At 42.3% G+C, this 27,073-nt stretch overlaps 1 protein-coding gene across 1 annotated transcript in view; it reads left to right on the top strand.

Moving 5' to 3' along the window:
• Positions 1-1,205: 1,205 nt before the first annotated feature.
• LOC308298858 (secretory carrier-associated membrane protein 1-like) overlaps positions 1,206-27,073 on the top strand; it is a 42,745-nt gene continuing 16,877 nt past the window's right edge. The window contains exons 1-4 of the mRNA XM_080742547.1: positions 1,206-1,361; positions 12,150-12,227; positions 19,575-19,685; positions 24,856-24,964. Of these exons, the coding sequence (XP_080598673.1) occupies positions 1,302-1,361; positions 12,150-12,227; positions 19,575-19,685; positions 24,856-24,964 (358 nt within the window). The 5' untranslated portion in view covers positions 1,206-1,301. The remainder of the gene's footprint in view (positions 1,362-12,149; positions 12,228-19,574; positions 19,686-24,855; positions 24,965-27,073) is intronic.

The raw sequence follows: 27,073 nt of genomic DNA, 5'->3' as shown, positions 1-27,073 counted from the left end.
TTTATCTTCTAGGTAAACATAATGATCAGCTGGGCTTTTGCACAACATAGTTTTGACGAAAACCCAATAGATTTAACCTCACAGGCCTAATTAGTTACCCATTGTAATTCTCAGAATAATTATATTGACATTGGTGGATGTATGTATTTTTTGTCTTGTTTTATGTAAACATTTTACATACAGTCCAATAGGCCTATCCCTGAGCTGATCTTCCCTGGTGCAGCCTTTATCCCCATGATAATTACATTCTTCCACTTTATACCACTCTATTTAATTAGGTTTTTAAATCTAGAAGAATTGATTGATTGAAGAATTTATTAGAAGTTTGCAATAGAAAAAAGTACAGTTTCATGACAGTACAAATCACTGGTACAAGGTCAACTAAAAGGAGATCCTAGAAAGCCGAGGCTTATTTCCACAGGAATTAGAAGGGTTTTCAAAGTGTAGTTCTGTGGAAGCCCAGGGTCATTGAGAGGGTTCCAGGGGGTCCCCAACACAGTAACAGTTTAAACACTCAGGGTCATTGAGAGGGTTCCAGGGGGTCCCCAACACAGTAACAGTTTAAACACTTCAGAGATTACTTATTTTCCCATACAGCCAGGGTTCTCAAACTGTTTAGGCCGTAACACCCCCAAATAATCATTTTTGAACTGGTTACCCCCCAAAATAATATTTTTTTTAACTGGGGACTCCCCCCCTGACAAGCAAGCACTTGGAATTGTAGGCATTATACATTTCGTTTGACTCTGTTCCATATTTTGAGCTTGTAGATGTGCTATTTTCCCAATGTTTGCCTCATTCATCTCTAAATAATTTGACAATTTGGCCCATTTTGGTATGAAAAGGTCTTGAAAGTCTTTCATTTGTAACTTTAGAAATAAACATATAGGTCTGCTGTATGTTGGTTTGTTTACTGTTGAGAGTGTGAAAACAATATTGCACATTAATTTAATCGTCTGTAGATAAATAAAACATAATTATGTTTGTGAACCACTGGTGTAGACGTGACTACACCTACCAACAGGTGGCAGCAACGCGCTCACCACGCCTTGGTTCCGCCGGAAATCCACAGCAGAAGAAGAAGGAGGCCGTCAGCAGACCGGACGTGACGTAGCTTCTGGGTGTCTGTCACACTCATTAAGGCTGCATGTCGTCACGGAGACAACACGGATATTATTATTATTATTCATAGTCTAAATATCAGTTATTATCAGTAGTTAATGGTTTAAACCCTGCCTGTGGACTGTACACTCACCTATAGGTTTATGAGACAGCAGAGAACATAAGACTGGACCAACATCATGTCAGAATTCGACAGCAACCCGTTCGCTGACCCGCAAGACGTCAGCAACCCTTTCCAGGTACTTTAATATACCTCTATGGTCTGTTAATGTCCTATAACTATACTATACTACTGTATAACTGTTTATACTGTTACTCTTAATATACTGTATGTTAATATACTGACCCGCAAGACGTCAGCAACCCTTTCCAGGCTTGTTATAATACTATACTATATAATACTTTATGTTAATATACTAACTAATCTATAATATAATATATACTGACCTGCAGGACGTCAGCAACCCTTTCCAGGTACTTTAATATACCTCTATGGTTACACTGTCTGTTAATGTACTATTACTATGCTATAGTATAGTTAAGCCTCAGAGTCCATGGTGAAGAGCTATTCACTTCACCGCGGTGTAGTTTTCTAGCCATCACCTAAAAATACACAACAAAGCCTAGGTGATAGCTAGGAAACTACAACGCGGTGAAGTGAATAGCTCTTCACCCTGGACTCTGATAGAGGCTTTATAGTACATTAACTATGTATCTCTGTGTGGCTGGTTCTACAGACAGGGATCTCCATGTATGGGAATAAAAGGGTATGATGTCAGATGTCATACTAGGAGTTAGTTACACTGTCTGTTAATGTTAACTAGTCCTGTGCTCGGGGTTGTGCACACACAGTCTATGAGGGATTGAATGTAGGAGTCTCAGAAGTAATGTTGGAGAACCCAGACGTATCAGTGATCTCCAAATTTGGGCATTGTTTCAGCATGCAGCTTTTACCATGGTGGAGACTCATGCGCAGTACAGTCAGCGGTATCAGTGGCACTGTTTCACCCGTTTATGCCCACATATGGTGTTCCGTGTCCTATGCCCATGTATGGTGTTCCATGTCCAGGCCCAGTATGTGATGTTACTTAGTACTATGATGTCAGAATACTGTAGACAGACGACGGATGGATATTCTATAGATTATTAATATTTATTACCAGACCGGTGCACGTTGGGCAGAATAGTCACCATCCATGTCCAGCTGTGCAATACCTAGTGTCTCCATCTGTCTGGCTGGCTGGCACTCTCGTATGCCCATATATGGTGTTCTGTGTCCAGGCCAGTCTGTGATGTCATCTCTAAATGTGGGCACTGTAGTGATGTCAATCAGTGATGTCAGCATGCAGACAGACAGACAGACGGTCAGACGGTCAGACAGACAGACAGACAGACAGACAGACAGACAGACAGACAGACATTTGGTAAATGAATAGTTAGATATACCTCTATGGTTACTAGGAGTTAATATTACTATTACTACTATAGTTTGTATTACAACCCTTTCCACTGTAGCTCTGGTCCATATTGCTAGAAGGAGTTTTCCTTAACGCTGTGTCACTAACCATCCACTATGCCGCAGGATACACTGCTCACCTTTCTTCTGGTCCAAAAATAAATAACACATACAGTTTCGCTACTCAAAACAATGATGGCTTTATGGAGTTTAAAGCCTACTTTCCTCAGTGGCAACACTGAGCCCCCACCTCATGTCTAAAATACACTTTATGGACAGAAAACAACAATATTTCACCGGAAGGTGAAAATCTGGTCAATGGACATTTCTATTGACAAGATCTGTAGAGGGTGCTGTGGAGCAACTAGAATTTCCGGTGAAATATTTTCTTTTCTGGTTAAAAAGTGTATTTTAGAGGTGAGGTGGGGGCTCAGAGTTGTTGCCACTAAGGAAAGTAGGCTTTCAACTCCCAAAAGCCATCTTTGTTTTGGTGAGTAGAGAAAGTGTATTCTTTAAATACAACATAAGAGAGGGTGCGCAGGCTTTCTGCAGCACAATGGATGGTTAGTGGCATAGGGTTAAGGAGAACTCATTCTAACACTATGGAGCAAAGCTGGGTTACACTCTGTATTATAGCTCTATGGTTACACTGTCTGCGTTTACTCATGTTTCCTCTATGGACTCTGGAGGATACTGTTAGCTTACTGCTACTGTGTACAATACATGTCTACTGTATGGAGGCTACTGTTAACTTAATGCTGTTGTTTACTGTATGGAGGAGGCTACTGTTAGCTGCTGAATTATTACCCATGTTCATTGTTCACACATCACCATGTTTTAACTGGGGACCACCCCAAAATTATCATATTTGAATGAACGTGGACACCTCCAAAATAACCAATGTGGACTGGACACCAGATCAAATAACTGTATTTGATCTGGGGACATCCCCAATATGATCATAATTCCCTGCTACTTTAGTTACACTCTATATGTTATACTTCTGTGGTTACACTGTCTGTGTTTACTGTATGGATTATGGAGGCTACTGTTGTTTGCTGTTACTGCTACTGTCTGCGTGTACTCAATGTTTTTAGAGAGAGAGAGAGAGAGAGAGAGAGAGAGAGAGAGAGAGAGAGAGAGAGAGAGAGAGAGAGAGAGAGAGAGAGAGAGAGAGAGAGAGAGAGAGAGAGAGAGAGAGAGAGAGGACAGAGAGGACAGAGACAGAGACAGAGAGAGAGAGACTAACTGACACTGGCTACTGTTAGCTACTGCTGCATTATTACTCGTGTTCACACATCATCATGCTTTAACAAGGGGACCACCCCCACATAATAAATATCTATCTATCTATCTATATATCTATCTATCTATCTATCTATAACATAACCATACTTGATCTGGGGACGCCTCCAAAATGATCATATTGAATTGTGGACACCTCCAAAATAATCAATGTGGACAGTTAGGGGACATCCCCAATATGATCATATTCCCTGCTACTTTAGTTACACTCTATATGTTATAGCTCTGTGGTTACACTCTCTGTGTTTACTGTATGGATTATGGAGGCTACTGTTGTTAGCTGTTACTGCTACTGTCTGTCTACTACTGAGAGAGAGAGAGAGAGAGAGAGAGAGAGAGAGAGAGAGAGGAGAGAGAGAGAGAGAGAGACTAACTGTATTGTGTATAGTAGATTGCTAACATGTGGATAATTAGCCTGCGTTGAGTTAATGAGCGGTTTTCACAGTCAGACATACAGTAGAGTACAGTACAGTTGTAGACTGTCTCTACAGCAGGGGTTTTCAAAGTGGGTGACGGGGCACCCTGGGGTGCCGCGACGGCAGTCCAGGGGTGCCGCGAGGTAATTTGATAATATTTGGAATTTATTTGGACACTTGAAAAATATTAAGTATCATTTTAAACTTGAAGTACAAACATATTTTTTGTCAGGTCTAACCAAAATGGCTATTATCTAAACGTTTTCCTCGCGACATAATCACTAAAATATCGTCACTGTCGGGCAGAAACCTTGTATCTCCAAGTTTCAAATGTGTACGTCTTTTGGTAAAGCAAAGCCCTGCTTAATCATACAAGACTGTCGCACAAAACTAGTGAAAACAGCCGATCTACAAGCACACTGTGTGCTTGTAGATCTGCTGTTTTCACTAGTTTAGTACATTTTATAGATGATAAATACAAAACGAACGGTTTTGAACATACAAGGTTTCCACCCGACAACAACCATATGCTATAAATATACTGTAAGGTGCTGGGAGTGAGTTATAATGAGTTATAATGTAGGGGTGCCTCGGATTAAAACAATATTCATGGGGTGCCCTGAGACAAAACAGTTTGGGAACCCCTGCTCTTACAGTACAGTACAGTACAGTACATACAGCAGAGCAGCAGCCAGCCAGCGCGTTGACAGCACTGCTGTGTCAACTATTCACCACAGCCTCCCTGACGTTGTGACTTGTGTTTGTTTGTGTGACATATTTCTATGTTTGGTGGGCCTCCATGTTGGCTAGGGAGCCTGAGGGACAAACTGAGCTGATCTGATCTGTCTCTTCTTCAATAGTTGATGCAGTCGTATGTTTACTGTGTGCAATAGTTGATGATGTAAATTTACAATTTAGGCATTTAGCAGACGCTCTTAATCCAGAGCGACTTACAATAAGCAAGATAATAACATCAATACAATAAGCAAGGTAATAGACCAGTAAGATGGGAGATAAGTGACCGTCAGGTCACAGCGTGATTTTAGGGCAAAATCTGTAGGAGCAGTGTCCAAAAATGTGTTTTGCAAGAATCGGCCTCATGGTGGCGCTAGAAGAGGGCAATGAGTTGATGGTTTGGCAGGCAAGGAGTGTGTGTGCAAAGTTTGGCATGGATAGGGGCAACGGTTGCATAGATATGAGCAGGGCAAAAGTGTGACGTGTGACTGACTGACAGACTGACTGACTGACAGACAGACTGACAGCTGGTGGAGGTTTTGATAGTAATTGCGACCTAACGGTCGCAATCAAGACATCAACATCAATACATCAAATGCATAGAAATATCAATCTAGAAAAAAATAACATAGGTAGACCAAGCACCTAATCAGTAAAAAAACTTTATATAAAACCTATAAATGCTATCTATCTTTCATGTATGGTCATTGAGGGTAGGCGAGAGCTACGGTATGGTGTGTTCTTCAATAGTTGATGCATCGTATGTTTAGAGTCACAGCAGTGACAGTTGGTTCACTCTTTAATTTATTAATTAATCCATTAATTAATCTGTCTCTGCCACGGGCATTTTCAGTGTTACATCCTTATTCTCCCCGGCAACAGCAACGCACCATGTGACCAGGATGTAAAAAAAATAAGCACATGGCAGGGTGGACCATGTCTTTTCCTTCACCCTGGAAATGAAAAATTCTATCCACGAACGTCCCTCCTTTGATTAGGGTCCGTAGACGAAAGCTGGTTTTGACCCAAAAACGCAGTGAAAACAGATCTGCCAGTAAAGCCTCTATCAGAGTCCAAGGTGAAGAGCTATCCACCGCAAATTTTAGGTGGAAAGCTTTCCACCTCAAGTCAGAAAATAAGTGAAGGCCATCATAGTCAGTCACGGTGAAGTCCTATTCACCGGGACTGACTGGTCTAGGTCGACCAATCAGTGAACGGGGTGAAGAGCCGATCTGTCTGAAAGTAAAAACAGAGAGATGTGTCGGGACTCGCGGTGGAAAGCTCTTCACCGCGAGGAATGACGTAAAGTTGTAGTTTTATGACTCAAAAAGACTACACCGCGGTGGATAGCTCTTCACCGCGGTACCGACTCTGATAGGGGCTTTAGACTCTCTAATCGGGAGATAAGTGACCATCAGGTCGCATACACAAACTTTAGAAGGCAATCGTAGCCAATCAGGAGGGAATATGGGAAATGAGACAGATCCATGTTGATTTAGATTTTAAAGACACTGTGTACCGCTTTGCGTGATGTTAGGGCAAAATCTGTAGGAGCAGTCCAAAAGTGTGTTTTGTAAAAATCGGCCTGATGGTGGCGCTAGAAGAGGACCATGTGAGAAATGAGGGTTTGTGATTTGCCATCCAAGGAGTGAGTGTGCAAAGTTTGGCATTGATAGGGCCAATGGTGGCAGAGATATGAGTAGGGCAAAAGTGTGACGTGACGTGACTGACTGACAGGCTGACAGAGCTGGTGGAGCTTTTCATAGTAACTGCCACCTTGAGAGCTTGTAGATCGGCTATTTTTTCCCCCTACGTTTTGAAAATGTATACACATCTTAATTTGCTCAATGAAATGAACATATTTCTGAATATTTTCAATCTTTTGAAATATATATTATTTTTTGGTAGGAAAAGAAAATGGGATTTGAGACCCATAAACATGTGTGCCCACAAATGGGTCATGCCCCACTGTTTGGAAAACAGTTCTGTAGGTGGTCTTCAGACCAGCCCTCCAGTCATCCTGGTTCTCCATACAACTTGCAGCTCCTTGGTGCTTTGCACTCCTGCGTCTTTCTTGAGTTCATCCACATTATGTTAGTGTGGGACGTCCTGGTGACCGCTGCCCATGTGTTGGTTCCCACAGCACCAGTCTACTGTCTTTAAATTGGCATGCAGTGTCCTCATTCTCCTGGCTGCTATTTTATCGCTCACCCTTGGTATTCATACAGATTCTTGTTGGTAACATCATGTTGCTAAACTTAACATTCTGGTGTAGCAGCCGTCTAGAGACTTCTGCAGAGTTATTGGCTTCAGGCTAGTAGGATAGTAGGATAGTAGGATAGTAGGATAGTAGGATAGTAGCCCCAGTAGCCTAGTTCAGGGTTTCTTTTCAATATTTTGACTCAAGACACAGCTGTAAATAACTTTTTCATCCAAGGCACCCCTGAATTACACTGTTAGTTTCTTACATCATATTATGTGACGTAAATAATATGCACACTCTTTCCTCTGTGTTTTACTAAGCACAGTGTAGGGATATTGATTGATGAATTCCAAATATTATCAGATTATTCTGAGGCACCCCTGGACTGGCATCACAGCACCCATTAGTTTGGGTTCCCCCCAAATCAATCCCATGGAATTCATTACGGGAAAACATTGAATTTTGTTTTTAAATTGTGATCTTTTGGGGGGGGGGGGGGCACTCATAAACATCTAAGGCACTCATAAACATCTATCTGCAACCCACAAATGGGTCCTCATTTCCCAGTGTTTGTGAACCAGTGTTCTATGTATCCACCCTGCACAGTGCTAGCAGCAGCTAGCATAGAACACAGGAGAACTACTATAAGCGTGTCAGTGTCCATAACAACAGTGTAATAAAGTGTTAACAGTCATTTCCTCATCAGCCTGCCTCTCTGTCACTGTCTCTCTGAACGCTGCACAAACAGCCAGTCTGGATCACGCCTGGCACTGATAATAAGGACGTTAATTAAAGATTTATCACCGCTTCTGAAATATTGATGAACCTGGTCTGGTGACAAGTAGCAGCCTGTGTGTGCACTATTATCTTGGGGCGGAACATTTGCCAAAAAATAGCCGATCTACAAGCTCACAACTGAGCTTGTAGATCTGCTATTTTTTGGCAAAGACATTTGATAGAGAGTCAAAAAAGACTGTATCAAGTACGTATATTATAAGTACCGTTTACCAGTTATAGAGGGTTTAAGTGGTACCAGATATGCAGCTTGGCAAATAAAGGGTGAATTGATCCCAGTGCATGACGGAGGACGATATCACGATAAACCAGTAAGACTCCCTAATCGGGAGATAAGCGACCGCTAGGTCACGGCGTGATTTTAGAGCAAAATCTGTAGGAGCAGAGCAAAAAATCGGCCTGATGGTGGCGCTATATGGGACAGATCCATGTTGATGACATGAGTGTAGACATATTATTGTGTACCGATTTAGGTGATTTTAGGGCAAAATCTGTAAGAGCAGTGTCCAAAAATGTGTTTAGCAAGAATCGGCCTCATGGTGGCGCTAGAAGAGGGGCATGTGAGAGTTGATGGAGGTGGAGGTTGTGGTTTGGCAGCCAAGGAGTGTGTGTGCAAAATTTGGCATCGATCGGGGCAACGGTGGCGGAGATATGAGCAGGGCAAAAGTGTGACGTGTGACAGACTGACGGACTGACAGCCGGTGGAGGTTTTCATAGTAACTGAGTGTTTTTTTATCACGATAAACGATAATATCGCTTATCGTCCCATCCCATCCCTAGTGCGTGCGTGTGTGTATGCGCGTGTGTGTGTGTGCGTGCGTGTGCGTGCGTGCGTGTGTGTGTGTATGCGTGTGTGCCTGTGTACATGGTGGTGAAAGGCTCCATAACACTCAGAGTGAGGAAGGCAGCAGAGAGGCGATCAGGCCTGCTTTAGGAGGAAGGGTTTTCTCTGTACAAAACACTGCTGTTTCATTCTGACTGCTTTAGGAGGGAGGGTTTTCTCTGTACAAAACACTGCTGTTTCATTCTGACTGCGTAACGGATTACAACCCATGGTAAGAGGAGCTTTTGAATGAATTATTATTTTATAGGCTTTGGAACGGGACAGAAATACGTTGACATTTGCAATGCATGCTGGGCTTGACATTTAAGGCTTGTCCTGTTGTCCGGGACAAGTAATGAATCCTTGCGGACAAGTTGGTTTAAAATGTACTTGTCCGTGGGGCAAGTGGTTAATGGTTTCACCTTATCTGTGACGCTCATAGCAGCTTTGTGCTGTATGCAGACTATGTCAATGTCTGAATGCTAATGCTTTACCCTACAGGTAAATACTGTACCCTATAGGAACCTCCACCCTATGCTATGCATGCATTTGACAAAATGACTTTTTATCTATTGATTACTCATGCCATGGATGGAGACTTGAGTTCAATAATATATATATTTTTTTATTTCAGTAGATTACCCCCATTGATTCCGGATGGGGACCCAAATGCATCCGGGTCCCCATCCGAAATCTATGGGGTGAATTTACTATAATATATTTATTGTCCTAGGAATGTGTCTAAAACAAAAATATTATTGAATCTCAATGGGGTGAGTAATCAATAGAAAGAAAAAAAAAAAAAAAACATTTTGGGGGTGAATTACTCATTTAAGAAAGAAATGACAGTGAAATGTCTCTCATTTTTTTTAGTGACTTGTGCCCGGACAAGTGAATGGGGAATGTACTTGTCAAAGGGACAATGTTAAGCTCTGGCATGGAGATGCAAGGATAGACTGTACACCAAAATGCTAATTTGCCTCATAGCCTTAGATGTTTTTTTGTTATTTCTTATTTGCTTCAGTGTTTCAACAGAATATTCACTATAGTAGTCTGTGTGAATAATGTTCTTAAAACCAGTGGTCTGAGTGGGGACCCCTAGGGACCTTGAGGGGTACAACAAGGGGGTCCCTACTCCCTATAGCAAAATTGGATTATATAGCATCAAAGATTATCTGTGACTCAACTTGTCACTTGCCATATTGGATGTGTGTGTAATGACAACTAATAAGAGATTGATAAAAGAAAAAAACACACATTTGACCGTGACAAATCATGTAAAAGTGACAGGCTTATAGGCTCCACTCTATGAGAGCTGCTGGGTTCTGCTGGGGAAACTGGACAACAGGAGCATTTCTGCCTAATAGACCTCATGGACCAGAGCTGGGCATCGTGCGGCCCGGGGGCCGTATGCGGCCCTTTGGTTCACTCTGACCGGCCCTTATGGGGTTAATGGCAAATTACAAAATAAACTCATTTTCAATTTTTTCCTCATGCATGGACTAAAGCTGCGTTTATTTTATTTTGAAGTTTTTTATTCAAGTAAATATGGACGCAAAATACATACATCAGCACGTGTGTGTGATCATTGGATGTTGTCTCAATAACAAGCAGGTGGTCAGACTGGTCACACGTCAAGACGACCTGCCTTACCTTACCCATCAAAAATTGCTAAAATGGCAAAAAAAAAAAGAAAGGTCGATGCCAAATGCCGAGTTTTCAACAACAATTAGACTGCTAAGTATTTATTTAGTGAAGTCGGAGGTAAAGCTGTGTGTTTAGTTTGCGGGGAGCACATCTTGCGGGGAGCACTGCCTTTTGGACCGGCCCTCCACAAAAGTTGTTCATGTGGCCCCATGGAAAAAACATATTGCCCACTCCTGCCATGGACAGTCATTTTGGATCAGTATAAGTAGGAAAATGAGTCTAGATGTTATTAAGGGCAGAGTTGTCCTTTAATGGGTTTGTTAATGTGTAGAAAGGTTTAACAGAGCTAGCATGATGCTATCTGAAGGCTGCTATGAAGGAGGTCTTTATCACAGCATGGTAGCCCCGCACGGAGCAATACACCACAGCATGGTAGCCCCGCACGGAGCTCTAAACCACGGGCTTCTGATCTCTGTTCCTTTCTTTGTCACCACGACAACCAGAGACCCTCACCTCCCGCCTGGAACTCATGAGCCACGGTTATATTTAGACCTGTTAAAGAAAATTATTAGAATCATCCCCACTTGGAGTCGGTATTGAATTATAGGCTGTGGTGCATTCTGCGTTAGGAACAAAGACATGCTGACATGCTGGAAGAGTAGCTCTGCTGGAATCACTTCATATCCTACTGTTGAGGAAATCCTCTCACCACTGGAAACTACTGATGATCTACCTATCCATGCTGTATGGAGGTGGAAACCTTGTATGTACGTCCACAAGTGTTAACTTTTCAGGAGACGTCCCATATTTCACAAACAATAACACAAACTCTTGTTACTTTACACATGGGCATTTTTTCGAGAATGGCAAACATATCCGATCTTCAAGCTCTACCTACTGTACACCTTGCCTGCGTTGTGTGCTTGTAGATCTTGTGTGACACAGGGGTGCCAATCCTGGGGTTGGGGGGTTATTATTCTGATAAATAATATCTTAACATCATCATCACAAAATGGTTTCGGTAACAGTATGTACGATCAGCATGTTCGAGATTTGTTGTTAGTGAGTGATTTGTTCAAAATTACTTGTTCATTGTCATGAACGATCTCGTTCTCTTCCTTAAACTGTTACGTTCACACTTTCATTCATACCCCCCGTCCCCTCCCCCTGATAGCCCCCAGCACACAGGACGGGAGGGCAGGCTGTACTCGCAACATAATAAAAAACGCTCCTGCGATAGTGTTTTTCACAGGACGGCACTGAGCAGTGAATGAACACAATTTTTTCTTCACTGACATTTTGCCCACCACTAAAGCACGTGTGAACATGTCTACTAATAAGACATTTCTACTATTCCTTGTATCTTGCATTAATAATAATATATAAAAGAAACACTGTTGTTTAAATCTTGTTTGATATTACCAAACCTGCAGAGGAAACCATTTAGGGCACCAAACCTGCTCATCAGGAGCAGTTAAGGGTTTAGTGTCTTCTTACTCAAGGACACTTCGACACTAACCCAGGGCGAAGCCGGGGATAGAACCGTGAACCTTCGGATTCCAAGACAACCACTCTACCCTCCTTACCTCACTTGTGTTTGTTCTAATTTGAGTTGTGTTCTTTTTTTATTGTTGTATTGTCTTATAGGACCCATCAGTGACCCAGGTGACACACTCGCGCCCCGCAGGCTTGGAGGAGTACAACCCCTTCACCGATGGCAAAGCAGTGAGTAGTACCAACTGAAAATAGCCGATCTACAAGCTCACACCGCGTCATGGTGCAATGCCTCGTGAGAGACAGACAGACATAAACACAGGGCAGGACAGAGAGAGTCTGAATGGAGGAAGTTTGACGTTTCCTGGGCCATAGCATAGGCACACAGGTGCAGAAGTGGCTCTCGTCGTTTCGGCCGATAAAGTATAGTTGTTGACCGCGGCCTTGAGCCACGAGAGGCGAGTTCCCATGCCGAAACGGTGTGAAGGTGGCTTTAGCCGACTCGGCGCCGTTGGAGTTGCGTCCCGATAGGGGCAGGATAGTTAAAGGCCCACTTCACCTCTGGGACAACCAGATCTTATTTTATTGTTGTTTGGGACAAGATCAACACAATCCTGAGTTATTTTTGTTTTGAGATATTTTAGTATTTCAGCAAGACTGGTGAAGCATTTTGCATCATATGATGCAAATGATGTGTTGGCGAGAGCGTTTGCCCCAACTGCCACTCAAAGGGGCTACTACACACAGTACACAGTTTGTCCTCGCACAATCTCCAACCCCCTCCTCTGCATAGATTCAGGAGGGAAAAGCATGGTCACCCCAGGGCCCTAGAGTCAGAGGAAGGGAAACACTAGAGGTTAGGCAGCTCTGCAGAGACTGCAGTCAACACAAACATTTAAATGGTAAATAAATGGTAAATGGTGCATTTATATAGTGCTTTTATCCAAAGCGCTTTACATAGATTGTGCATTACATTCACCCATTCACGCACACATTCATACACCGATGTCAGAGGAAACCATGCAAGGCACCAACCTGCTCACCGGGAGCAATGTGGGGTTCAGAGTCTTGCTCAAGGACTCTTCCACACCAACTCTGGGGGTTACATGTACTGAAGAGAAGAATGGATCCGCACGCTGTCTTAGAGCTCCTCCAATCATTGTATGAATTAATGTATTATTCTGGGATCTCTAAGACTGTGTGCGGATCCATTCTTCAGTTTTCCATCCAGCACCCGTCACAGTTGTGTAGATGTGCGTGGATCTCCTGACCGCTAAACACAACATGCATTACCCTGCTTATTCAGGTTCAGGTTCAGGTTCAGGTTTATTAGTCAAATGCACATCCATACAGGTATAGACATACATTGAAATGCTTGTGCCAAGAGCACTCTCAGCCTTATTACACACAAAAAACAAGACAACAACAGGTCACCCAGGACAACCCAAAAACAACAAAACAACCATACAGTGTAACAGTGTACAGTTTAAAAACTGCGTATCTTGCACATGACTACCTACGTCTCGCTTCCATCTCTTCGTTAAGCATCCTGATTGCTTGAGCATAAAAACTATTACTGAAACGGGTGGTGTGAGATTTGATGCTCTGGTAACGTTTTTTGGATGGGAGGAGATAGAACAGGGAATGGGCGGGGTGACAGCTGTCCTTTAAGATGTTCTCTGTCTTTTTCTTACAGCGTGTGCTATAGATTGTGTGTAGCTGTGGTAATTCTGTGCCAATGATTTTGGCAGCTCTCTTCACAATTCTCTGTAACTGTGTACTGTCTTGAACAGTCACGTTACCAAACCACACTGTGATGCATCCTGTCAAAACACTTTCTATGGTACAGCGATAGAAATTAACAAGAGCCTTGGTGCTCAGGCCAAATCTCCTGAGGCGCCTCAGAAAGTACAATCGCTGCTGCGCTTTCATAAGGATACCTTCGCTGTTTTGAGACCATGTGAGTGAGTTTGTTATGTGAACACCCAGGAATTTGAAACTGTCCACTATGTCTACAGGTGAACCATTTATGGTTACGGGACTGTGATTGACTTTAGACTTCCTAAAGTCAACGATGATCTCTTTTGTTTTACTAACATTTAGAGAGAGATTGTTATTCTGGCACCATAGGGTTAGCTCTTCAATTTCCCTCCTATAGGCCCTCTCATCATCGTTGGATATTAGTCCTATAACCGTGGTGTCATCTGCAAATTTGAGAATAGAATTATTGCCACACCTGGCAACACAATCATAGGTGAACAGACTATACAACAAGGGACTGAGGCAGCAGCCCTGGGGCGCTCCAGTCCTGGTCAATATCTTAGATGAATGCTTGTTCCCTATTCGTACAGATTGTGGCCTGCCTGTCAAAAAGTCAAACAGCCAGTTGCAGATACTACTGCCAAGACCAAGACCCCTGAGTTTCAACACAAGCTTAGATGGTACAATCGTGTTAAAGGCAGAGCTATAATCTATGAAGAGTAGTCTGACATAAGAGTTCCTATTCTCCAGATGTTTCAAGGCAATGTGTAGTGCGAGAGAAATAGCATCATCGACTGATCTATTAGCACAGTATGCAAACTGTAATGGATCAGTATTGGCAGGGATAATGTGCGTTATATGTGATATAACCATTTTTTCCAGACACTTCATAAGAACAGAGGTCAAAGCCACAGGGCGATAATCATTAAGACATGCGACAGGTTTTTTCTTTGCTATGGGTACAATTATGGTTTCCTTAAAACACAACGGTACCACACACAATGACAGTGACGTATTAAAAATGTCAGTAAAGACTCCCGAAAGCTGGTCGAAACACAACTTGAGGCAATCCCGTCAGGGCCGGCCGCCTTATGAGTCCCAACGCTTTTAAAAGTTTTACTCACATCTCGTTGTGTCACCTGCAGCTCCACCGCACCGGGTGTTCCCCGCACCGGTGTAACTGGGTCCGTGTTGTGAGTTTCAAAGCGGGCGAAAAAGTTATTCAATTCGTCCGGTAGAGAGTCCGAGGTGTTAATAACAGCCGGCTTCGGTTTGTAATCCGTAATCGCCTGCAGCCCTCTCCACATACGCCGTGCGTCACAGCCACTATAGTTGTTCTCCAGTTTGTCCCTATATTGTCTCTTAGCGTCTCTGATCGCCCTTCTCAGGTTGTATCTGGATTTTTTGTACCGTTCCTCGTCCCCAGATTGAAAGGCGGCTCGGCGCTCTCTCAACTTCAGACGAGTATCATGGTTCATCCACGGCTTCTCGTTGGGATAAGAGCGAACGGTTCGCGCTGGGATGCAATTATCCACACAGAATTTAACATAGCTGGTGACAGTGTCAGCGTAGTTATCCAAACTTGTGGCTGAGTCTTTGAAGATGGACCATTCTGTCGATTCAAAGCAGCCCTGTAGTTTAGATACATTATCTGTGGACCAGCACTGAACAGACCTCTCCTTGGGTTGCTCGCTCTTCATTCTCTGCTTGTAGGCAGGTAGCAGTAGCACCGCATGGTGGTCAGATTTCCCAAAGTGGGGCCGTTGGACCGCTCTGTAGGCAGCCTTGATGGTGGAATAACAATGATCCAGCGTCCTTTCCTTCCTTGTTGGGCACTTAACGTGCTGGAAAAGTGTGGCAGCACCGATTTCAAGTTGCAGTGGTTAAAGTCCCCAGCCACGATTGATATGGCTTCCGGGTGCTTATTTTCCTGCTTGCCTATGACATCGCTCAGCTCGTCCATAGCTTCGGATGCACTCACTTCTGGTGGGATGTAAACAGCCGTCAGCAACACACAAGGAAATTCCCTGGGCAAGTAGAACGGTCTACACCGTAGTGTTAAATGCTCCAGCACCGACGAGCAGTGCTGTGAGACTATATCCACATTAGTACACCAAGAGTCGTTGATGTGAAACAGGACACCGCCCGCTTTTGTCTTCCCCGTGTTTGCCATCGAACGGTCTGTACGGAACACAGAGAAGCCGTCTAGCTGTACCGCCCTGTCAGGAACGTCAACATTCAGCCACGTCTCCGTGAAACAGAGTACTGATGCTGTGTTGTTTTTGATGACAAATTTTGATTTAGTTTTAGTCATAGTCTTTTGAATAAAATCTCATTTGGTTTTAGTCATAATTTAGTCACCTGTAAAGTATTACTTTTAGTCTAATTTTAGGCGACTAAATATCATAAGACTTTAGGCGACTAAATCTACACTTGATTTAGTCAACTGAAATGCATTTTGGCAGGCCTTGATGGCATCGTAATGACTGATTTTACACTAGGTTGTGTGCTGAAAATAGCAGATCTACAAGCTCACAACGCGCCGCAGCGCAACGCGTTGTGAGCTTGTAGATCTGCTATTTTCAGCACGCAACACCTGAGAGCAACCAAACAAAATTACTCTCTTCTCCACTAGTCCCTCCCTAACGTTTTAGTCTAGTTTTTTTTATTTTGTTGACAAATTGTCAATATATTTAGTCTTAGTTTTAGTCATCACAGCTTAGTTTTCATTTCGTTTTTATTTCGTTTTCATCAATGAAAATAATAAAAATAAAACACAGTTAACAAACATTTTTCGTCATAGTTTTAGTCGACAAAATCAACACTGTACTGATATACTGTATTACCTTGCTTATTGTAAGTCACTCCGGATTAAAGGACAACTTAGTTTATTTACAGCAAGGGTTCATATTTCAGATTGTCATTAGAGATAAAGATGTTTTCATTTTACTTCTTTCGTTTTAGTGATTTTAACGATTTTGATTTGCACGCATGCCCCCAGGTTGGGGGCATGCGTGCAAGTGGCTAAATATGTATTTTTAGACACAATAAGCCCATTCCCAAGATGCACCGCAATCTTTCATGGTCAGATGTGACTTATGGGGGCTGGTGTTAATAGTAACAAAGAAATTGCCGTCTTATTGTGTCTAAAAAGACATATTTAGACACTTGCACGCATGCCCCCAACCACTGAAATCAAAATACTAAAAAGCAGTAAATGAAAACATTTTAACACTCATCTTTTCTTTTCTCTAATTACAATCTAAAATATGAACCCAAGTTGTCCTTTAAGAGTGTCTGCTAAATGCATACACAGGGGTTGACACTAAGGTCTCAGAGGCACTTGCCCATCGAAGGTCATGCCCACTTGCCCGAAAAGTAAATCATCCATTATAAAATGATAGGTAAAGATTTTAATTGCCGCTCAATTTAACACTTATTTCTTTACTTTCTGGGCCTGTGTGATAAAAAATGTCACACCTCAATACCTCCAAATCCACATACCTACATACTGTAGCTATGATTGAATGTCTATGGTTTCACACAGTAGCCATAGTAAAAAGTAAACAGCACATTACAGGTAAACAGTGCTCTTATTTTACATTTCACAGACCAGAAGACAGATCGCACTGGCCACTTTCAGCTGTTTAGACGGATATCTGGTGTTGTGTTTATAGACGTTTGGTCTCCTCTCAAACAAGCACTTGCCCGGTCGGGCAACCTGAAAGCAAACTTCACCTGCCCTGACGTTTTATTTACCTGCCGGGGGCAGGTGGGCAAGCCTTAGTGTCAATGCCTGCATACATTGTAAATTGTAACCTGCCCTGGAATCTGCAGTGACCAAACTGGATAGACGATGAAAATCAATCAAACAGTAATAATTACTTCTCTCTGAGTAGGCCTGTCGCAATCATTACAGAATCACCCAGTCGCAATTATTAGAGATAATCACAATTATCTTTTGCACAATCACTTTCACAATCATCATAAACATTTCCATGTTGGAAATGTTCACATATTTTCTAAAAGGAATCCCGCCCACCAGTGACTTCATCGTTGGGCAGGGTTTTTTTTTGCTCCTGAGCTTGTAGATCGGCTATTTTTTGGCAAAGAGATTGGTAAAGAGTGAAAAAAGTGTGTTATTTACACTTCCGTTTTACCAATAGAGGGTTTAAATGGTACCAGCTATGCAGCTCTGCAAATAAAAGGTGAATTGATCCCAGTGCATGATGGAGGATAATGTCATGATAATTTAAATCTCCACGATACGATTTTTGTGAGTGTTTTTTATCACGATAAACGATAATATTGATTATTGTCTCACCCAGTGCTGTGTTCTACCTGTAACGCACGGATACGGCGTCTGCTGTCGGAAAGTAAAATATGAATAGCGTCTGCCCTCGTGAACCTTTCAAAGTAGCGTATCTGATAGGCATTATGCACTGGTGTCTACCCTGGACACACAAATAGCCACGGATCATAGATTATAGTATGCCCTCAAAAGTCTACAACACACCACTGGTCTCATCCCTACTTCCATCATAGCATGCTAACTTTCCAGGAGTTGCAGTTTCTGAATTATTAGCTTGGACTCCCCTCCTCTGAGACATGTGTGAGCGTTGTCCAGGGTGTTTTAGGGAAGGGAGAAGAGTCTGGGACGCGTGAAGCAGTATTATAATAGTGTACAGTAAATAGTATATGAATGAATGAATATTTTATTTCCGTGTCTGGACAAATATTTGACCCATCCCTTATGAGATTATCAGACACATCTAATACATACTGTACATGTAAACAAACGCGGACATTCCTAAAGGTATCTATCTATTCCAGTGCAAATTCCGCCAACAGCTAAATACAAAGAACATATATATTCATATGTCCTGCACATGGCATAAAGGTCAAGGTCAGATAAAGGTCAGATATTCTGCAAATGCAAATATATGATCAAAAATAAATGTCATTAAGGCACCATTCTCATACTCTATTAGGTTAATATCAGGGTTATGAACTTTTTTAATTAAATAAATGTTCTCTCAAGTCATGATACAAAGGACAAAATCAAATAAAATGTATTTCATTCTCTACTTCACCCAGATCACAGTATTCACATATTCTTTCTTCCTCTGCTAGGCCCCTGTACCTTCCTGTTTCAATGTGTAAAGGCAGAATATGCCACATCTTATTTGTGCACGGTATAAATAGTTATTTTGTGATAGGGCATTCACCAAATATTAGACTATTCGAATATCAAAGTCACTATTCGACGTTGTTCACCGAAGTCGAATATTCGCTTATTTAAATTTGTTATTGTTTTCTCTTTAAAAAATATATAGTTTATAAAGATTGGCTAGATAGGAAGTCATAAGAATGAGTTGTCAATGCCCCTGGTGGATGAATTTGTTAATGCTCTATACCAGGGGTTCTCAAACCTTTTTAGGCTGTGACCCCCAAAATAAACATATTTGAACTGGGGACCCCCACCCTGACAAGCACTTGGAATTGTAGGTATTACGTTTAATGTGACTCGGTTCCACAGATAAATATTGTGAAAATAGCAGATCTACAAGCTCACAACGCCTCACAATGCGAGGCGTTGTGACTGTGAGCATGTAGATCTGCTATTTTCACAATGTTCGCCTCTTGCTTACTTAATATTTGACAGTTTGGACAATCCTGTTGAATATTCGACTATTCGAATACTTTGAGGTTGAATAATTCGAATACTAAAAATCACTATTCGTGAATGCCCTATTTTGTGATGGTGTAAATGTGTGTGTGTGTGTTAACGTGGGTGGATGTGTCCTGTCCTCACAGACGGCTCCAGCCTCTGCACCACCCAGACCGGTGGCCCCCACCCTCAACGTCCAGCCAGCCATCATGAAACCCTCGGAGGAACCTCCACCCTACTCACAACCTCTGTCCCAGGTAAATACTGTACCCTATAGGAACCTCCACCCTACAGGTAAATACTGTACCCTATAGGAACCTCCACCCTACAGGTAAATACTGTACCCTATAGGAACCTCCACCCTACAGGTAAATACTGTACCCTAAACCTAAACCTCAAACCTGAATTCTTGACCTTAAAACTAAACCTAAACCAGCGATAAAAGTATCATTAACGTTGTCATTTTATCAAATGGCTTCTTGCCATTTTTGACCTGTAATGGTCCATTTGGTGTCATTTTACATGTGCTGCATTGCTTAAGAAGTCTACCACAATTAGAGAATGTAGAAGAATTGTTATTTTGATCAACATTTACCTGTTATCTCTGCTATGGCACCAACATCAATACAGCATGGAATTATGGACAAAGGGTTATCCAAATACATATTCTATGTTTTGGGTCTGGGAGGCTAAATGTCATCAAATGGTGGTTTGTTGCTCAAATGATGAATAAAATATGAACCTTCACATGAAAAGGGTTGAAAATCCTGAACACCAAAACCTAAAACCTATTCCTAAATCCTAAACCAGGGGTTTTCAAAGTGGGTGACGGGGCACCCTGGGGTGACGGGGCACCCTGGGGTGACGTGATGGCAGTCCAGGGGTGCGGCGAGATCATTTGATAATATTGGAAATTGGAATTCATTTGGACACTTGGAAATATTTAGTATCATTTTAAACTTGAAGTACAAGTTATTTTCAGGCAGTTCTAACCAAAATGGCTATTATTTCAACGTTTTCCTCACAACATAATCACTAAAATATCGTCACTGTCAGGCAGAAACCTCGTATCTCCAAGTTTCAAATGTGTACGTCTTTTGTTAAAGCAAAGCCCTGCTTCATCATACAAGTTTGGGAACCCCTGTCCTAAACCCTCACAGCTGGCTTATTGCTTTTCTAAAACGGACACCAAATGTGGCAACATGAAAATCACAGACATATTCCAATGAGAACGTTCTGTAGTTGCTATCAGTTTCACTATGAGAATAATTTACACTAGCAAGTAGAAAGTAGAAAGTAGTCCCTGTGTCTGCCAGCACCAGCCAGGAAGTTGCAAATTAATGGAAGTCATGGAGCCGAGTGCACAGAGCGGTACGTGTCATAGTATCTGCCTCGTTCTTCCAGTGATTTTAAGGCCTAGAATTATTGACTGCTTTAACTATTGAAAAATAGCAGATATACAAGCTCGCAGCTGCTATTTTTGAAAAAGTCGTGAAAATGTGTGCAAATCTTTGAATATATGTATTTTCAAAGCGAACGTTTGTAACTCAAATTTTGCTTCTGGGTGGTTCCTGGAACTAAATATTTTGACATGGGGGTCCGTGGTCAAATAAATTTCATTTTGGGGGTCCTTCACATGAAAAGGTTTGAGAACCACTGACATAGTAGTCTCTCAAGAACAGACTAACTGAGCTCCAGTTGAAGTGAAAAGGACCTTTTCTTTGACGATGGCTGTCCAGATTGCTGACATAGAAACATGGGTTTTTCAAAAAACCTTAGAAGGATTCAAAAGACACTTATAGAATCGGGTCAAAATTCTAAATGTCACCATATTTCAAAAATAGCAGATCTACAAGCTCGCAGCGCGGCACTCGGTGCCGCACTGTGAGCTTGTATATCTGCTATTTTTCAATAGTTAAAGCATAAAATAATGATACACAATAGTGTGTACCCGTTCTGAATGGGTTAAAACCTTGCACATGATTTACGGGTAAAACTAAACGTACATCCATAGAACGGCACACTGAATATCGTAAACAACGTTTCTTCATCAGACAAACAGGAAGTAAACAGGAAGCTGACACAATGCCACAGAGACAGGAAATGTAAAAGAGCAAAGTCATTGTGCAAACATTAATGTAATGAATTAGGGCTGACATTTAGAAGTATCAACTTATGAGTATATTTTGTTCTTTGTGGGGAAACTGTCATCCATTTTCCCTTTTGAGCACAAAATAACAAGTGTTTAAATTCAAATCTTAAACAATATGATTTATTCCCATGTTGTACTGGCCCTACTAAACACATACACGTAGTGGTTCACAAACATTTAAGGCTGGGCCACCTCAAATATATATTAAAATATTTGCAGCAGTGATGTTACTAGGTTTTCAATGTAATGGGTCCCGGGACCCACAGGTGGTCATTCAAATGGGTCCCAGAAAAGTCCTCAATACAATGTTTTCGAGCGCTGTGAGCTTGTAGATCGGCTATTTTCAAAATGTTTGCCTATTTCTTATATTTATTTTACAATTTGGCTAATGTTTGAACTTAGAACTACTAAAACATGTGCCCCTAATGAATTCGGGCGCGCAAAATGGCGTCGGACGTCGGTGGAATCAAAACATTGACGTTTCTATCGCCTGTTTAAGACTTTCTACATGGATTTTATTTGTGTTAACGTAGGGTAAAGTAGGATGCTTTCACCCATGAACAATGGTGGTGTCTGTGGAATTTTAAAATGTTTTTCTTTAAATTACCCGGTAAATTATTTTAACATGGACTCCAATGGAGGCGCATCCCCGGGAACCCATGACATGAATGAGTCCCTGGGCGACTTGAATGAGTTTTTGATGTGGGATGCGCACGTAATGACATCACTGTTGCAGATTTTCATGCTTTAAAAAAAAAATAGCAGATATACCAATTGCCGTGCTATGAGCTTGTAGATCTGCTATTTTTTGAATAGCTAAAGCCTACTCAACTTTAGATGGCTCAGGGGCCACTCAGCAAAATACAAAAAGTCCAAGGGCCGGAAAGCTAAACATTACTGTTTTGGACGTTTAAACAATGATTTTTTTTAACACACCACATGTGTAGTCTAAAAACAGACACATTTCCATCTATTAGGACAAACCTCATCGAACAAAAAGATTGGCATGGAATAGAGTAACAAAGTCATGACATCACTCGCTCATCCCCCGGTTCCAAGGAAGTCATTTTTCTATGGAAAATAACATTGAGTCATCTTAAAATCATCTCATATAAGCATTGCAGTCCAAACATAAACAAACGGTCTTTGCGATATTGTCGGCGAGGTGGCTCTGTGTGGTTTATGATAGTCAGTCACTCATATTTGATACAGTCTGTTTCTGGTGAAAATGTAACTAATTGGTAACATTAGCGTTTTCTCACCATCAGTTGATTCTTCATATCCATATGAGTCAAAGCGCTGAGATCATTTGTTTATGTTTGGAACACAGTTCTTATATGACACAATATGGGAAAAAAAAGTCTATGGGAATTCAGAATGGGGGGGAAAAAAGTGAACCAATGGTGGGTAAATGATGTCAACTTTCGTTGCTCTATGATTGAAATGATTACGTTTCTTTTGGAACAAACAAAATTGCAAAATTGTCTTGTATAAAGCAAGACAAAATAGTTTCCTAGTGATCTTTCAGAGAAACTTAAAAATTACATCAGAAATGATTTTAGACGAAATAGAGAGTAGACAAAATATATTTTTATTGCGACCGTAGGTCGCACTTTACTATCAAAACCACCACAAAGTGTAAGTAACTCCGTCTGTCAGTCTGTCTGTCACACCTCACACGTCACACTTTTTCCCTGCTTATATCTCCGCAACCGTTGCCCCGATCCATGCCAAATTTTGCACACACGTTCCTTGCCTGCCAAACTACAACCTCCAAGGACCCCCGGAGCTCCAGGGACCCCCAGGTCCCTGGGGGACCCCCAGATGTAAAAAATGACCAAATGCGCAAACATGACCAAATGACCACCCCAACGGGGCTGCTCACGGGGAATTCCCGGGGACCGCCGACTCCTGGTGCTCCAGAACGGATGCAAAAGTGGTGGCGCCCCCAGTGGAGGACCCCCTACACTGCAGCTCACATAAAATGCCGTAACTCCGGCTAGGAGCGACCGGGACAGCCGGGGCCGGTACCTATTCGTCCGCCTTGCCGGCGCGGAGACCCCACCCCTCATTTCTCACATGGCCCTCTTCTAGCGCCACCATGAGGCCGATTCTTGCAAAACACATTTTTGGACACTGCTCCTACAATTTTCGCCCTAAAATCACGCAAATCGGTACACAGTATGTCTACACTCATCCCATCAACATGAATCTGTCCCATATAGCGCCACCTCCAGGCCGATTTTTAAAAACACATTTTTGGACAATGCTCCTACAGATTTTGCCCTAAAATCACGAAAATCACTACATAGTATGTCTACACTCATGTCATCAACATGGATCAGGAAGATTTTGGCAAAACACATTTTTGCCCTATTTGTGGAGATAAGTGACCTACGGTCGCTTATCTCCCGATTAGGGAGCCTTACTGGTTGGTATGACCATGAGAGGCCTCATAGATGTGCTGTAGGGGCTGCATGTGGCCCATGGGCCACATGTTGAATAGCGCTGAGCTAAAGTAATAAAGTAATGGTTAACCCATTCAGAACGGGTACACATTATTGTGTATCATTATTTTATGCTCTAACTATTGAAAAATAGCAGATATACAAGCTCACAGTGCGGCACCGAGTGCCACGCTGCGAGCTTGTAGATCTGCTATTTTTGAAAAATCGTGAACATTAGAATTTTGACCCGAAGTGTCTTTTGAATCCTTCTAAGGTCTTTTGAAAAACCCTATGTTTCTATGTCAGCAATCTGGCCAGCCATCGTCAAAGAAAAGGTCCTTTTCACTTAACTGGAGCTCAGTTAGTCTGTTCTCGAGAGACTACTATGTCAGTGGTTCTCAAACCTTTTCATGTGAAGGACCCCCAAAATGATATGTATTTGACCATGGACCCCCCATCTCAAAATATCTAGTTCCAGGGACCACCCAGAAGCAAAATTTGAGTTACAAACATTCGCTTCGGAAAATACATATATTCAAAGATTTGCACACAGTTTTCACGACTTTTTCAAAAAAAATAGCAGATCTACAAGCTCGCAGCGCGGCACTCGGTGCCGCGCTGTGAGCTTGTATATCTGCTATTTTTCACCGGTTAAAGCATTCAATAATTCTAGGCCCTAAACGGGTTAAAGTAAGGAGACACAGATGTGTTCCAGGTCTAAGTGAGTTCATCAAGAATATGAAAACAAGTTTGCGTGTCTGTGTGTGTGTACGTGCACGCCTGTGTGTGTGTGTGTGTGTGTGTGTGCGTGCGCGCACGTGTCTCTAGGAGGCCCAGGCAGCAGCAGAGCTGTTGAGGAGACAGGAGGAGCTGGAGAGGAAAGCTGCCGAACTGGACCGACGGGAGAGAGAGATGCAGAGTCTGAGCGCTGCCGGAGGTAACAGACATCTATACGTCTGCACACTACACAACACTACACACTGTAGAGAGAGAGAGATGCAGAGTCTGAGCGCTTCAGGACGTATCTAACAAACATCTATACCAGGGGTCTCAAACTGGCGGCCCGGGGGCCATGTGCGGCCTGCGAGACGATATTTTGTGGCCCCCACCTTAACTCATATGCTGCCATTTAACAATACCTTCGTACTCTTTAACTGCCATTCGTCTCCATAGACTTCCATGTAATTCATAGTGCACGGATCATGCACACCCATGCCTAGATAATGCACCACGTGTGTCCACATTGCTCACAGCTTTCAAACAAAAAAATCCGAATGGAAATCCGTTCAGGCATTCATGAGATAGCAGCCATTATGTTTTACACTGTTGTGAGCTTGGAGGTCTGCTACCTGAGTTGTATGGGGGTTGTATGGGGGTTAAACAAGCAATTTCGCGATCGCTATCATGCCTACTAACGTTTTTGGGGTCCAAAAAAAATTTTTTGAAAAAAAAAAATATTTTTTTTATTTTTTTATTTATTTACGGGATTCACGGGCGTGGCAGGGTGGTACAACGGGATTTTTAAGGGATTCACGTTTTTGGCAGTTAATGAGTTAATATGAAAGTTTAATGTTAGTGCGGGCCGCGAGTTTTATCTGAACCTCAAAACAGTTAATAATACAGTACAGTTAACAGTACAGTACATGTTCCATAAGTTAAACACAACTTGTTTACACCAGGGTCCTTGTTCATCTTATTTTGTGTTAAAAAATTAAAAAGACATTTGAGAAGACTGATGGGGAGATAGATACAGTAGTTGTTAGACTGGTATGAAACTACAGTATAATAATCAAACAAATTAGTGCACATTTGTGATGGTCTGGCTCCAGGACCACCACAAAAAAGGGGAGACGACACAGAGGTAAATGCCAAAAAAGGTGTGTTTTTATTTACAAAATGAATTAATTAATAGAATAAAGCAAGAATTATAGTTTCCAAATCATAATGGCAGGGAAACTAACTGCCCAGCTTCGAACTAAACTTAAAGTTGTACTATGTAACTTTTTTTATAAAACAAATCTTAAAATTCTCCTAACTATTAAAACACAAAAGTTTTAGAAGATCCGCGCCGTGAATTTCAGCCTGTAAAGCCTTCTCTTTATGTAAACTGAGATCCTTGCCGGGGACCGGATCTCGCGCCAAAATTGCGTCATCACACTACCGGCCAATCACAGCGAGGGTTATACAACTGCCGGCCAATCACATCGCATCTTGAAGTGGGGTCGCCATTTTGTTGTCGCCGGTTTGTACCATCCAGTCTCTAGGTAATTTCGCCTACCAGGCAGGGTGAAGGAGTGTATCTCTGGAATTACTGAACGCACAGGAACAAGGGACCCCTCCAAAGATAGATCTCAGCGAGGTGGAGGCAGACGCGGGGGTCTGAAGGTACGAAAAACGGCCGAAAGACGCGGACGCGACCGCGGTTCGCTATAGGGCTAATGACCACTAGGTGAGCAATTTACACAGTATGGCTTTAACTAAAGCAACATAAACAAAAACTAACAGCTGCTTTCTGAGGTGGCCTGCCGCTCCAGCGGCCTGGAGAGGACTGAGGAGAGAGAGAGTGTTAGTGAGGCAGGTCTTTTATAGTGTTTGGGGCGGCACTGGCCAGGTGTCTCCCCTCAGCTGATTGCCTCACGACTCCACCCTCCAATCCAGCACTGCAACAGGATGGTTAATGCAGGCACACACCCACCTAACCCTATAAGGCCCTAGGGGCCGTCACACTCCCCCCCTTCAAGACAGGGTCCCATAGGGAACCCTGGCCTAAATCGTGCCACCAATAAATACATATTAACTAAGTGTATAGAATTACAAAAACATTAACCCCAATCAAACCAACCCCCCCAGCTCAATTCCATTCAGCTTCTGCCCCACCCTCTCTCAGCAACTGGTACCTTGGAGCCTTTAAGAGAAAGGTTAAAGCATACACAAAATAGATTTTGAACACAGAGTTAGTTTACGGGCACTAAGTAAAGTAGCTCATGATTATCCACATAGCACATTATGCTCTTTCCACTGGTTTTTCCCATGTTTTTCCTTCCTG

This window comes from Nannobrachium achirus, assembly GCF_963921795.1.
Source record: "Nannobrachium achirus genome assembly, chromosome: 15".
Classification (NCBI taxonomy): Eukaryota; Metazoa; Chordata; class Actinopteri; order Myctophiformes; family Myctophidae; genus Nannobrachium; species Nannobrachium achirus.
Note: the sequence above shows the minus strand (reverse complement) of the source record. Positions and strands in the feature narration are given on the sequence as shown.